Below are 15,508 nucleotides of genomic sequence, written 5' to 3'. Positions count from 1 at the left end.
GTCGGTGGGTTCACAATTCTCATGCATAATGGGTGAGCTTGAAGATGCCATGACAGAGGAAGTGGAGCTAAAGAGCGAGAGAAATACTAGATTCCACTGTAGACATGCAGAGGGGTTGGGTCTGGGAGCTACCTTAACTGCCATAGTTGGGTTGGGTTAGTTGCTTTATTGGTTAATGCATCATATAAAAGGATAGATGTTGGGGTAATTGTACTCTGGACAACATTCTGGAGGCATTGATGTGAAAGCATATAGAGTCGTGGCCAAAAGTTTTGAGAATGACACAAATATTAATTTCCACAAAGTTTGCTGCTTCAGTGTCTTTAGATATTTTGTCAGATGTTACTATGGAATACTGAAGTATAATTACAAGCATTTCATAAGTGTCAAAGGCTTTTATTGACAATTACATGAAGTTGATGCAAAGAGTCAATATTTGCAGTGTTGACCCTTCTTTTTCAAGACCTCTGCAATCCGCCCTGGCATGGTGTCAATTAACTTCTGGGTCACATCCTGACTGATGGCAGCCCATTCTTGCATAATCAATGCTCGGAGTTTGTCAGAATTTGTGGGTTTTTGTTTGTCCACCCGCCTCTTGAGGATTGACCACAAGTTCTCAATGGGATTAAGGTCTGGGGAGTTTCCTGGCCATGGACCCAAAATATCTATGTTTTGTTCCCCAAGCCACTTAGTTATCACTTTTGCCTTATGGCAAGGTGCTCCCTCATGCTGGAAAAGGCATTGTTCGTCACCAAACTGTTCCTGGATGGTTGGGAGAAGTTGCTCTCGGAGGATCTGTTGGTACCATTCTTTATTCATGGCTGTGTCATAATTGTCGTAGTGAGTGGACCAAAACGCAGCGGGTATATGTATGCTCATCTTCTTTTATTGAAGAAAACAAAAACAAAAACACTTATACTAAACAAACGATGAAAAACAGTCCTGTAAGGTTCACTGACAATACACGGAGACAACTACCCACAAAACCCATGGAAAAACACCCCTACTAAATAGGACCTTCAATTAGAGGCAACGAGGAACAGCTGCCTCCAATTGAAGGTCAACCCAAGAAACTTAAACATAGAAATAGACACACTAGAACAAACATAGAAATATACTAACATAGAACATAAACCAAAAACCCCGAAACACATAAAACAAACACCCCCTGCCACGCCCTGACCAAACTACAATAACAAATAACCCCCTTTACTGGTCAGGACGTGACAGGCTGTGTTCTGATGCCCCAAACAATCGGAAAGGGGATTCATCAGAGAAAATGACTTTACCCCAGTCCTCAGTAGACCAATCCCTGTACCTTTGGCAGAATATCAGTCTGTCCCTGATGTTTTTCCTGGAGAGAAGTGGCTTCTTTGCTGCCCTTCTTGACAATAATTGAACCGCTCTCCTTGAAGTTCTTGATGATCCGATAAATGGTTGATTTAGGTGCAATCTTACTGGCAACAATATCCTTGCCTGTGAAGCCCTTTTTGTGCAAAGCAATGATGATGGCACGTGTTTCCTTGCAGGTAACCATGGTCGACAGAGAAAGAACAAGGATTCCAAGCACCACCCTCCTTTTGAAGCTTCCAGTCTGTTATTTGAACTCAATCAGCATGACAGAGTGATCTCCAGCCTTGTCCTCGTCAACACTCACACCTGTGTTAACGAGAGAATCACTGACATGATGTCAGCTGGTCCTTTTGTGGCAGGGCTGAAATGCAGTGGAAATGTTTTTGGGGGATGAAGTTAATTTGCATGGCAAAGAGGGACTTTGCAATTAATTGCAATTCATCTGATCACTCTTCATAACATTCTGGAGTATATGCACATTGCTATCATACAAACTGAGGCAGCAGACTGAAAATTAATATTTGTGTCATTCTCAAAACTTTTGGCCACGACTGTACAGTGCTGAGTTACCTCAATAGGATGTAGCGTTGATTAGGGATACGCACTTGCCTATCAGATGGAGGAAGATGGAGATGGGGAACAAAGTGAAAATGACATAACTTGGGAACACCTCTCGGAGCCTGTAGCCAGAAAGAGGGCGACTGGGTGAAAGCATGAGGTTCTTTAGGGCCTACTCATGGAGGCATAGAGTCAAGCAAAGAGAGCGTGGGAATTGGCATGTTGTCAGACTTTGGTTTTTCTGTGCATATATAATTATGCATATCTTGCCACATTGTTAATACTGTTATGTCTTGTGTTTCTTTTTGCTTTTCAAGTCTTGTGCTATCACTCTCCTAGGAACCAGGAGAAAGTTGAAATGGAAGAAACCAACAGCTCCAGTGGACAAGTTATTATCAGTGTTCTATGAGAAATGGAAATAACAGTGTGCATGGGGTGACTATGGAACAGAGGCCATAAGTCTCTTGAGTTTGTAAACCTCACTGTGAATGTTAATCATGTTTGTTAATTTATAAGTAATGTCCAAGTTTATGTAAGTTGAACAGTAGGAAGCTATTGTTCAAGAGGAGGGACTGTTGGGTTCTGATTCATGAAATATAGGTATTCCTTTCACTGAGGGCGAGAGGGTAATTTATAATGTTTACATTATGTCGAGAAATGTTATTGTTAGCCATCAGGGATCATATGGGAGGAGGAAAGACGCAGTCTGGTAAGAGTCAACATGACAGTGAGTTGGGAAGGAGTGAGCACTTTGGGGCAGCGGTCAGGTCAGATGAAGTGAGGAAGAACAGATATCACTAAGTTTCTGCCTAGCAACGGAGATGCATCGGCTGTTCAGATATGTAGGAGGAGACTCAGCATATTAGAAAGGGTTAAATATCAGTGCTTGTGTGAATATGTCTTTTGTCTGTTCAGCTGTTCGATCCTTTGGGGTGAATAAACTTGGTTTAAGCTTTCATAGTGTCCGTTGAGTTTAGATTCTGATATTTAGAACCTAACAGATAATTCATAACACATCCATAAAGACTCTATATCGCATGACGCTGTACTTAATTTAAACTCAGACACTTTTGGTCATTCATAACACATATATAAATGTCTTATATCATATGACGCTTTACTTACCATAAAGTCAGACACCTTTGGGCATTCATAACCCATACATAAAGGCTTAATGATGTAAACACAAGTGTATTAACACTTAGGGAATTATCACTAACAGCTAAAGCAAATAAACATTAAAGACATGTTTAAACCATACATTTCCTTTTATTTGTACATTGTTAAAACAATACAAATAGTTTCAAAATGTTTCAAAAAGTCTGGCAATAAAATTACATTGAACATTACACAGGACTGTGAATAGGTTAGCTTGTCCCTGTGCTGGCAGACACATGGTTCTAGCCTCTCTTCCTACTGGAGGCACTGAATGTTGGTTCCAACCTTAAAAGTAACAACAAAGTAAGTTAGCAGGTCTGTTAGGAAATTCCTTTGTCACACCATCTGGATAAGGGAAATTCTGTGCTGTGCCAGAAACTCTAAATGGGAATTCATATTATTATATTCTTCTTTCATGTACTGATCTCATGGCATGACTGAGACATGGCTGTATCTAGAGGGATTTGCATTTAGCTGAGCCTTCTAGCTAGCAAAATGTTGGCTAGATAGCAATTGCTGTGAAATCACTGAAATTGTTTGCAATGTAACTCAGCACTTAACTACTACTACAAGCTAATGTAAATGACAATAAAGGTTAACTTACCTGTTTTTTGCTGTCCAGTGGCACTACAAGTGGGGCCTGTGATTTGTGAACTCCTCACATGATCAGTGACTCATCAGCAACACTAAAAAAGTGCTTCCAGGTCACGAAATTTCATACATTTTCAAAATAAACGTCCCACAACTTATAGTAGAAACGTGTCAATAACCATTCAGCTAAGAGGTCGGGTAGATGCTATTGATATTTTATGTTGGCTTGTATGACCTGCAGACAGCAGACTGACTGAAGTCCTGAAGTAAAGTTTGAGCTGGCTGGATAACAGATCCTTCACCACTGCTAATATTTAACTTCTATTTGGATAATGTCTCTCCAGCACTACTAGCTAGAAATATCTAGCTAGCTTGCTGCCCATTGCAAACAGGCTGCACAGCTAGCTAGCATTACAGATCGACAAATAAGTCTATAATGCGTTATGCAGACTAGATATGTATATGTGGTGTCATTTCATTGGGCTCTGAATAATACGGTGTTGCTGGCCTTTTACTTCACCCAGTCTATAGGTGGCCAAATCACATCATGTGTGCTTACTGCACAACAGAAAACCCGCTAATGTTGTGGAAAATGTTTAATCAAATACTTCTCAGATACCAGAGTTTGTAAATTCAATTAGACTTTTATTACAAAAGTAACAGAAGCCGAGCAGTTCCATGGAAGAACTGAATCTTCATTCTTAGTGCTTGGTTTTTGTACAGTCTTTCCCTTACATAACGTCATCACCCCATTTTACAAATCTTGTTTTGTTACATAATTTCCATTCTCTTATTGGCTCAGATATTGGGGCATAGATTCTATTGGTGGCGTGACATGCATACCCCTTAGCTAATGTTCCTGTCCAAAGGTCTTCACAAGTTCAGACCTGTTTTGTCTATGTATGATTAACCCATGTGCGTGTCCATTAGCCTTCACAAGATCAGACATGGCCCAGACCAGACACGTCCTGTGGGTTTACCTTGCTTAATCCACACAGATTCTGCTTACATTCTGTTTTTACATGTCCAATGGTCAATTTGATCTTGATCCAGCTTTGTACACTCACATGGGCTTCAGCCTTCATTCTGCTTACACATGTCTAATATTTAAACTTATATTGATTATTCTTTCTATTTCAAAGAGAACAGTATAGTTACTGAGAATCACCAGATGACTGGAAAAGCTACCACACTAACCAAACAACAGTGCAGGGCATGCTTACTAAATTAAAGGGCAACTACACTCAAATCTAAGTTTCTAGATTTTTCCTAGACCTCAAAAGTTAGCCCCTAATGTGGTTTAAGCATTATTGTGAACACAGAAAACATACATTTTCTATTTAAAAAGTGTGAAAAAAAACTGTTCAACCAGAAAATAAATGGGGAAATCCGAGACCTGGAAAAACCAAAATGTTTTTTGCTGCAATCATCCAGCAGGACAGCATTTTGGGGGATGTTGTGGTCAGGTCCAATACTGACTATGCACAAAAGAGGAAAAGAGGTTGGGCCATCCTAGAAATGTTTTAGTTAAATATAATATATACAATTTAGCAGACACTTTTATCCAAAGTGACAGTCATGTGGGAATTTTCTTTTAACGTATGGGTGGTCCCCTGGAATCGAACCCAATTTTCTGGTATTGCAATGCTCAACCAATATGCATGTCAGGGTTATAAACGTTTTGTGAAGCCTCAATTTAATATAATTTATAAGGCCTTTATTAAGCGGTGCTTATGCCACATTTTTTTACTCTTTATAAAGCATAACATATAGTTGTAGATGACTTGTAACACATTTATGTAGTGTTTCTGAAGGATTTATGGAGGCTTTATGAAGCCTTCATCAGCTGCACATTATTTAAAGCAGAACCAATATTTGACTAAAACATAATCATGTGAAACCTTGCTTACATACAGTACCAGTCAAAAGTGTGGACACACCTACTCATTCAAGGGTTTTTCTTTATATTTTTTCACCTTTTTCTACATTGTAGAATAATAGTGAAGACATCAAAACTATGAAATAACACATATGGAATCATGTAATAACCAAAAAAGTGTTCAACTAATAAAAATATATTTTATATTTGAGAATCTTCAAAGTAGCCACCCTTTGCCTTGATGACAGCTTTGCACACTCTTGGCATTCTCTCAACCTGCTTCATGACGTAGTAACCTGGAATCCATTTCAATTAACAGGTGTGCCTTCTTAAAAGTTATTTTATGGAATTTCTTTCATGTGTTTGAGCCAATCAGTTATGTTGTGACAAGGTAGGGGTGGTAAAAGACCAAGCCCATATTATGGCAAGAACAGCTCAAATAAGCAAAGAGAAACGACAGTCCATCATTACTTTAAGACATGAAGGTCAGTCAATATGGAACATTTCAAGAACTTTCTTCAAGTGCAGTTGCAAAAACCATCAAGCGCTATGATGAAACTGGATCTCATGAGGACTGCCACAGGAAAGGAAGACCCAGAGTTATCTCTGCTGCAGAGGATAAGTTCATTGGAGTTAACTGCTCCTCAGATTGCTGCAAAAATAAATGCTTCACAGAGTTCAAGTAACATCTCAACATCAACTGTTCAGAGGAGACTGCGTGAATCAGGCATTCATGGTTGAATTGCTGCAAAGAAACCACTACTAAAGGACACTAATAATAAGAAAAGACTTGCTTGGTCCAAGAAACACGAGCAATGGACATTAGACTGGTGGAAATCTGTCCTTTGGTCTGATGAGTCTAAATTTGAGAGTTTTGGTTCCAACCGCCGTGTCTTTGTGAGACGCAGAGTAGGTGAACAGATGACCTCCACATGTGTGGTTCCTACCGTGAAACATGGATGAGGAGGTGTGATGGTGTGGGGGTGCTTTGCTGGTGACACTGAAAGTGATTTATTTAGAATTCAAGGCACACTTAACCAGCATGGCTACCACAGCATTCTGTAGCGATACACCATCCCATCTGGTTTGCGCTTAGTGGAACGATCAATGGTTTTGCAATAGGACAATGACCTAAAATACACTTCCAGGCTGTATAAGGGCTATTTGATCAAGAAGGAGAGTGATGGAGTGCTGCATCAGATGACCTGACCTGGCCTCCACAATCACCCAACCTCAACCCAATTGAGATGGTTTGGGATGAGTTGGACTGCAGAGAAGGAAAAGCAGCCAACAAGTGCTCAGTGTCATGATGTGCGCTTTGGGGGAGGATCATAGGCGCTACCCCCTTTCCCCTCTCTCTCTTTATCCACAGTTTTATGACAGTCATAAATACCTGCAGGAAAACTGTCTCTCCCACTCTCAGAAATGGAAGTTAAATCCCTTTGTTACCACAGAGAGAAACGTTGCAGTACGGTAACATCAAAAGGTCTAATAATTAAACAGTATTTCTGTAATCCAAACATTTGGAGTGGTCCGTGGGTACTCAAAGAACAATTATGTGAGATCAGTTGTGTCTGGGGATCACATGAAGGTCAGCATAACAACATAACTGTATCTCTGAATGTATATATTTCCCAGTTTTCAGCGTCACATCCAAATGTGGGAGAACGTAAATGATTAAATATGAAACTATTTGTGAGAAGGTGTGATGTAATGTTAGCCTTCTAAACAAGATAATTATTTTTTATATGAAGTCTTAACCAAGCCAGTGGCCATGCCCACGTGAGCAAAGACATTACATTGGCATCATGGAGTGTATAAAACCCACTTCCGAAAAAAATTACATTAGGCCAATGATACCAACAGCATGAGCTGAGAGGGACGTAATGGCTAGAACTTTGAAACTTTCAAAAGAGAAGAAGAACATCTCTACAAAACTAAAGACGACACATTCACAGTCTGCAGCTGTATACACTGCTCAAAAAAATAAAGGGAACACTAAACTAACACATCCTAGATCTGAATGAATGAAATAATCTTATTAAATACTTTTTTCTTTACATAGATGAATGTGCTGACAACAAAATCACACAAAAATAATCAATGGAAATCCAATTTATCATCCCATGGAGGTCTGGATTTGGAGTCACACTCAAAATTAAAGTGGAAAACCACACTACAGGCTGATTCAACTTTGATGTAATGTCCTTAAAACAAGTCAAAAAGAGGCTCAGTAGTGTGTGTGGCCTCCATGTTCCTGTATGACCTCCCTACAACGCCTGGGCATGCTCCTGATGAGGTGGCGGATGGTCTCCTGAGGGATCTCCTCCCAGACCTGGAATAAAGCATCCGCCAACTCCTGGACAGTCTGTGGTGCAACGTGGCGCTGGTGGATGGAGCGAGACATGATGTCCCAGATATGCTCAATTGGATTCAGGTCTGGGGAACGGGCGGGCCAGTCCATAGCATCAATGCCTTCCTCTTGCAGGAACTGCTGACACACTCCAGCCACATGAGGTCTAGCATTGTCTTGCTTTAGGAGGAACCCAGGGCCAACCGCACCAGCATATGGTCTCACAAGGGGTCTGAGGATCTCATCTCGGTACCTAATGGCAGTCAGGCTACCTCTGGCGAGCACATGGAGGGCTGTGCGGCCCCCCCAAAAAATGTCACCCCACACCATGACTGACCCACCGCCAAACCGGTCATGCTGGAGGATGTTGCAGGCAGCAGAACGTTCTCCACGGCGTCTCCAGACTCTGTCACATCTGTCACATGTGCTCAGTGTGAACCTGCTTTCATCTGTGAAGAGCACAGGGCGCCAGTGGCGAATTTGCCAATCTTGGTGTTCTCTGGCAAATGCCAAACGTCCTGCACGGTGTTGGTTGTGCTTACAGCCCCCCACCTGTGGACGTTGGGCCCTCATACCACCCTCATGGAGTCTGTTTCTGACCGTTTGAGCAGACACATGCACATTTGTGGCCTGCTGGAGGTCATTTTGCAGGGCTCTGGCAGTGCTCCTCCTGCTCCTCCTTGCACAAAGGCGGAGGTAACGGTCCTGCTGCTGGGTCGTTGCCCTCCTACGGCCTCCTCCACGTCTCCTGATGTACTGGCCTGTCTCCTGGTAGCGCCTCCATGCTCTGGACACTACGCTGACAGACACAGCAAACCTTCTTGCCACAGCTCGCATTGATGCGCCATCCTGGATGAGCTGCACTACCTGAGCCACATGTGTGGGTTGTAGACTCCGTCTCATGCTACCACTAGAGTGAAAGCACCGCCAGCATTCAAAAGTGACCAAAACATTAGCCAGGAAGCATAGGAACTGAGAAGTGGTCTGTGGTCACCACCTGCAGAACCACTCCTTTATTGGGGGTGTCTTGCTAATTGCCTATAATTTCCACAATTCCATTTGCACAACAGCATGTGAAATGTATTGTCAATCAGTGTTGCTTCCTAAGTGGACAGTTTGATTTCACAGAAGTGTGATTGACTTGGAGTTACATTGTGTTGTTTAAGTGTTCCCTTTATTTTTTTGAGCAGTGTATGTAAAATTGTCTAGGAAACTCAACCGAAGATGAGAAAAGAGTATTTGGTACGTATGACATATCCATTATAACAGACAGAAGTTACAGTTGAAGTCGGAAGTTTACACCTTGGCCAAATACATTTAAACTCAGTTTTCACAATTCCTGACATTTAATCCTAGTAAAAATTCCCTGTCTTAGGTCAGTTACGATCACCACTTTGTTTTAAGAATGTGAAATGTCATAATAATAGTAGAGATAATGATATATTTCATATTTTATTCCCAGTGGGCCAGAAGTTTACACACACTCAATTAGTATTTGGTAGCATTGCCTTTAAATTGTTTAATTTGATTCAATCGTTTTGGGTAGCCTTCCACAAGCTTCCCACAATAAGTTGGGTGAATTTTGGCCCATTCCTCCTGACAGAGCTGGTGTAACTGAGTCAGGTTTGTAGGCCTCCTTGCTCGCACACGCCTTTTCAGTTCTGCCCACAAATGTTCTATAGGATTGAGGTCAGGGCTTTGTGATGGCCACTCCAATACCTTGACTTTGTTGTCCTTAAGCCATTTTGCCACAACTTTGGAAGAATGCTTGGGGTCATTGTCCATTTGGAAGACCCATTTGCGACCAAGCTTTAACTTCCAGACTGATGTCTTGAGATGTTGCTTCAATATATCCACATCATTTTCCTCCCTCATGATGCCATGTATTTTGTGAAGTGCACCAGTCCCTCCTGCAGCAAAGCACCCACACAACATGATGCTGCCACCCCCATGCTTCACGGTTGGGATGGTGTTCTTTGGCTTGCAAGCTTCCCCTTTTTCCTCCAAACATAACGATGGTCATTATGGCCTAACAGTTCTATTTTTGTTTCATCAGACCAGAGGACATTTATCCAAAAAGTATGATCTTTGTCCCCATATACAGTTGCAAACCGTAGTCTGGCTTTTTTTTGGCGGTTTTGGAGCAGTGGCTTCTTCCTTGCTGAGCGACCTTTCAGGTTATGTCGATATAGGACTCGTTTTACTGTGGATATAGATACTTTGTACCTGTTTCTTCCAGCATCTTCACAAGGTCCTTTGCTGTTGTTCTTGGATTGATTTGCACTTTTCGCACCAAAGTACGTTAATCTCTAGGAGACAGAATGCGTCTCCTTCCTGATCGGTATGACGGCTGCATCCTCCCATGGTGTTTATACTTGGCTACTATTGTTTGTACAGATGAACATGGTACCTTCAGGTATTTAGAAATTGCTCCCAAGGATGAACCTGACTTGTGGAGGTTTACAATTGATTTTCTGAGGTCTTGGCTGATTTATTTTGATTTTCCCATGATGTCAAGCCTTTGAGGCACTGAGCATGAAGGTAGGCCTTGAAATACATCCACAGGAACACCTCCAATTGACTCAAATGATGTCAATTAGCATATCAGAACCTTCTAAAGCCATGACATCATTTTCTGGAATTTCCCAAGCTGTTTAAAGGCAGTCAACTTAGTGTATGTAAACTTCTGACCCACTGGAATTTTGATACAGTGAATTATGAGTGAAATAATCTGTCTGTAAACAATTGTTGGAAAAATTACTTTTGTCATGCACAAAGCAGATGTCCTAACCGACTTGCCAAAACTATAGTTTGTTAACAAGAAATTTGTGGAGTGGTTAAAAGACCGGTTTTAATGACTCGAACTTAAGTATACATTTACATTTTAGTCGTTTAGCAGACGCCCTTATCCAGAGCGACTTACAGTAGTGAATGCATACATTTCATGCATTCTTTTTTTTTTGTACTGGCCCCCCGTGGGAATCGAACCCACAACCCTGGCGTTGCACACACCATGCTGGCGTTGCAAACACCATGCTCTACCAACTGAGCCACAGGGAAGGCTGTATGTAAACTTCTGACTTCAACTGTATAACTACAAAGGATCTGGGGGACAAACCAGAGACTTTCTGTCAACTGACTCTCCATTCGATTTCAACAGAGAGATAACAAAGGCATACAATCGTAAATATGTAAATTGCAAATCCTTTCGAATGAGTGGCTGTATTAGCATTTCCGTGAGCATAGTTATCAGCTGTGTGTACGATAGTGGAGTCCTTTGTCTTTTCTCCCTCTTTTTCTTACATGCCCCTCCCTTTTCATTTGGTGTAACAAGCCGTCATATCGGTTTAGTCTACTGGGGATTTTTCATTGTATCATGTTAGTAACCAATGTATAACCTAGCCTGTGTGTGTTTATGTACTTCTGTGTGATTATTTAGTTAGTTAGTAAATAAATAATTAAGCCAATTGGTATATCGCTGATTCATCATTTATGCTAGATATCCAAGAGTTTGCAACATTCAGAATATGACTGATGAGGTAATAATACATTAATAAGTGACTGTTATTGATAAGATATGAAAACATCTGAAGAGAGTTAAATTCGGGAAATAGTAACTCTTTAAACAACATTGTTCCGTGGTGCCCCGACTTCCTAGTTAAGTAATGCTTACATGATTAGTTTAATCACATAATAATTACACATAGAGAATTGATTTGATAATATAACAGTCTTCACATTAATGATAGTCCAAGACACGACATCAGCATATGTGGGAACTCCTTCAAGACTGTTGGAAAAACATTCCAGGTGAAGCTGGTTGAGAGAATGCCCAGTGTGTGTAATGCTGTCATCAAGGCAAAAGGTGGCTACTTTGAAGAATCTAAAATATGAAATATATTTTTATTTTTTTTACACTTTTTTGGTTACTATATGTGTTATTTAATAGTTTTGATATCTTTACTATTATTCTACAATGTAGAAAATAGTCAAAATAAAGAAAAACCCTTGAATGAGTAGTTGTGTCCAAACTTTTGACTGGTACTGTATGTATACTATCACATCTCTTTATTATGATTGGGAATACTTTGGAACAGATTCCCAAAATGAAGATCACTTGGAGCTGATTTGCTGTTTTTTTTACAGTCTTTAATGTCAAATAATTAAACCTGGGGGGCCAAATAAAATCCCCTGTGGGTCAAATTCTGCCTACTGGCCACCAGTTGAGGAACCCTGCCATAGATAGATCATAGACGGATGGACGGATGTATGGACAGACGGATGGAGTGACGGACAGACAGACATATTTACCTTGGCTTTCCTCTCGGTGAGGCTGGCTGAGGAGTCACTGCAAGTGATGGAGGGACTGTGGGGTTGGGGTGCCCCCTTTGAGGGGGCGCCAATGTAGGGGCTCTGACACAGCCAGCTACTGCTACTTTCCATGTGTCTGAGACCTCGTGGCAGTCTGGAGGGACAGTGGAGAAAGAGAGTCAGAGAGAGAAGAATGTCAGAAAGAGAGATTCAAAGAGGGAGAGAGAGAGCGAGAGAGTTAAACAAGGAGAACATTCAGAAGGGGAAAGGGGAGATGAGTGACAGACACTCAAGTCGAAGACGACAGGTAGCGAGAGACAGATATAGAAAGTTCAGAAAAAGTGCTTCAACCGTACGCCTTAATCCCAAAAAATCTAAACACTTGTCCACATTTTCCAATACTTTCACAACATTAGTTGCTCATTATCAAGTTGATTGTAATCAACATAAAATGATTTATTTATGTCCATTATTGTATAGGACACAGTAACAGATGTGGGAGTGCGTCTTTCCCCAGAGTCTTACTTGTTGTTAACTGCCTAAGGTCACACACAGGTCAGTGTGTGTGTGTGTGTGTGTGTGTGGTCTGTGCAAATGTGTGTGTGTGTGTGTGTGTGTGTGTGTGTGTGTGTGTGTGTATCTGCTTTGTTAGGCATGTATACCTGTCTATGTTAGGTGGGTATTTAGGGGTGGGAGAACTCCTGGGTTTGTGTCTCCAGGGTTTGGGAAGTAAACTCTCTGTAACACAAACACCAAATGACACTGATAAAACACATACTTAACGAAAATATAGGCCTAATACAAACATTTGTTTCGTTCAAAGATACTTAAATATTCTAAACATTTATCACACATTATACTGTTGAACCTATTGCAATAGAAAGTATACACATATCACTCATTTACTAAAAAAGGAAGGTTTCCCTTTGGATGCATTTCAGCAGCTTCCATGGTCCACTGCAATATTATCTCACTAACTGTACTGAGCAAATTAACCATGAGGAGTGCCTAATCTAGACCATCTACAACATTCTTCAAAAACAGATGAAACATAGAAATCTAATTTATTGTACAGTAATAACAAATATACAGTTTTAAAAACACTGAGCTCTGTCTAGCTATCCCTTTGCACATCCAAAATGAATTCACACAATGTACAGTGCATTCATAAAGTATTCAGACCCCTTGACTTTTTACACATTTTCTTATGTTACAAGCTTATTCTAAAGTGGAGTAAATAGATTTTTTTCCTCATCAATCTACACACAATACACCATAACGACCAAACAAAAACAGGTTTTTAGAAATGTTTGCAAATTTATTACAAATGAAAGTCGGGAATATCACATTTCCATAAGTATTCAGTTAGTACTTTAGTTAGTACTTTGTTGAAGCACTTTTGGCAGCGATTACAACCTCAAGTCTTCTTCGATATGACTCTACAAGCTTGGCACACCTGTATTTGGGGAGTTCCTCCCATTCTTCTCTGCAGATCCTCTCAAGCTCTGACATGGGACCTTATGCTAGGGCGGCAGCGTAGCCTAGTGGTTAGAGTGTTAGACTAGTAACTGAAAAGTTGCAAGTTCAAATCCCCAAGCTGACAAGGTACAAATCTGTTGTTCTGCCCCCGAACAAGGCAGTTAACCTGCTGTTCCTAGGCAGTCATTGAAAATAAGAATTTGTTCTTAACTGACTTACCTAGTTAAATAAAGGTCAAATAAAAAAATATAGACAGCTTCCTTTCCAAATCATGTCCAATACATTAAATGGATCCAATCAAGTTGTAGAAACATCTCAAGGATGATCAATGGAAACAGGATGCACCAAGCTCAATTTTGAAAACTTATAGTGAGGTATTTCTGTTTCTTACTTTTAATACATTTGCAAAAAATGTCTAAAAACCTGTTGTCGCTTTGTCATTATGGGGTATTGTGTGTAAATCATTTAATCAATTTTAGAATAAGGTTGTAACGTAACAAAATGTGGAAAAAGTCATTTCCGAATGGCATCAGTAATTCTTTTCAGGAGTCACTAAATGAGAGAAAACAATTGTCCAATAAGAACACTAATTCTCCTATTCAAAACACTTTCTATAATTTGTTCCTACCAAAGCATTCTAACCCATGCATTTTACCTGACTTGGTGTCAGAGTTGTTAGAGTACTGTCTGCTCCCTGCTCCAGCCGCACAGCCCTCACTGTAGTCAGGATACCAATCATGCTTACCTGGTAAAACACCAGGTAAAATACCAGGTAGAACAACAGGTGAAATACCAGGTAAAACAACAGGTAAAACCAGCGGCGTATTCATTAGTGAACATCGTAGCAAAACATAAGAATATGTTTTGCAGCAGGAAATGGAAACAAGTTTTCTTCCGTTTAGTGCTTTGTGAATACAACCCAGGTAAACAACCAGGTGACTAACGGCTTTACCTGGTTTAAAGGTTCAAACCAATGTTCCACGTTCCATAAATACCATAGACTTTCCATAGCACAGTGTTGTTGTTTTTTCAGTGGAAAAACGCAAATCTTACCCAGCTTCGTTAGCTGTCTATGTCTTTGTTTGTGGAGTTAAAGCCAGTTAGTCCATAGATGCCAAAATAGTATGGTCCACGGTCAAAGAATTTACAGTTTATTTTCTTTATTGCTTCTAGCACAAAGTTCCAGAAATAGGGGTAAGTATGGTTGCCTGTCCGTTTGACCTGGGTAACTACTCCATCTTCGAGTCTGTAAGTGTGTGTTTGTGTGTGTGCATCTACTCTGCATCCGTAGATTACTAGTTATCACTGCAGGTCCTAATCCTTGCTGTGCCCCAAGGTTAAACTCTTAATCCTTTTTTACCAAAGTTTTACGACAGGAGCAATAGAGCTGGTCTACGTCTTTGTGTTGTCAGCAACAATAAAAGGTAAAAATGACCTTTTTACGTTTACACGCGACATACAACAACCTAATCCAAACTATTAGATGCGATTAAAGGTAGACTCAGCAATTTGAAGACTCAGCAAACAGAAGTCAAATCACATTGGGAAGATCCAATAGTGGCAGTCAGGGGGATTAGAATTTTGTTTTTGTTTACGACTCTATTGTGCCTATTACCCACTATTATCACTCTGTTGTCATGGAAACAAGAGCTGACAGAGGATGTGATGTACGATGATGTCATGCTGCTGTTTGTTAGGGTAATAGTTCAAATCTAGAGCTAAAAGCCTCTAACAGTGATAGGGGGCCTGGACACTCTGACCTGTCCCAGTTTACTACTACTACTACCGGATTAGTTTATTGTAAGGTCTGGAGATTAGGTCCAATG

The 15,508-nt window shown here is 40.6% G+C and overlaps 1 protein-coding gene and 1 long non-coding RNA gene across 2 annotated transcripts in view; both read right to left on the bottom strand.

The window, feature by feature from the left end:
• LOC106604144 (tyrosine-protein phosphatase non-receptor type 13) overlaps positions 1–15,508 on the bottom strand; it is a 62,740-nt gene that overhangs the window by 40,299 nt on the left and 6,933 nt on the right. Inside the window, 2 exon segments of the mRNA XM_045695531.1 lie at positions 12,204–12,357; positions 12,866–12,941. Of these exon segments, the coding sequence (XP_045551487.1) occupies positions 12,204–12,357; positions 12,866–12,941 (230 nt within the window).
• On the bottom strand, positions 3,161–4,328 carry LOC106605246 (uncharacterized). Its single transcript, XR_001328814.2, has 2 exons — positions 3,674–4,328; positions 3,161–3,354 (listed from the first exon to the last, which is right to left on the bottom strand). It is a non-coding gene; the product is annotated as an uncharacterized lncRNA (long non-coding RNA).

This window comes from Salmo salar, chromosome ssa01 (assembly GCF_905237065.1).
Source record: "Salmo salar chromosome ssa01, Ssal_v3.1, whole genome shotgun sequence".
In the NCBI taxonomy this organism is placed as follows: Eukaryota; Metazoa; Chordata; class Actinopteri; order Salmoniformes; family Salmonidae; genus Salmo; species Salmo salar.
The sequence above is the reverse complement of the archived record's forward strand: the minus strand, read 5'-3'. Positions and strand labels throughout refer to the sequence as shown.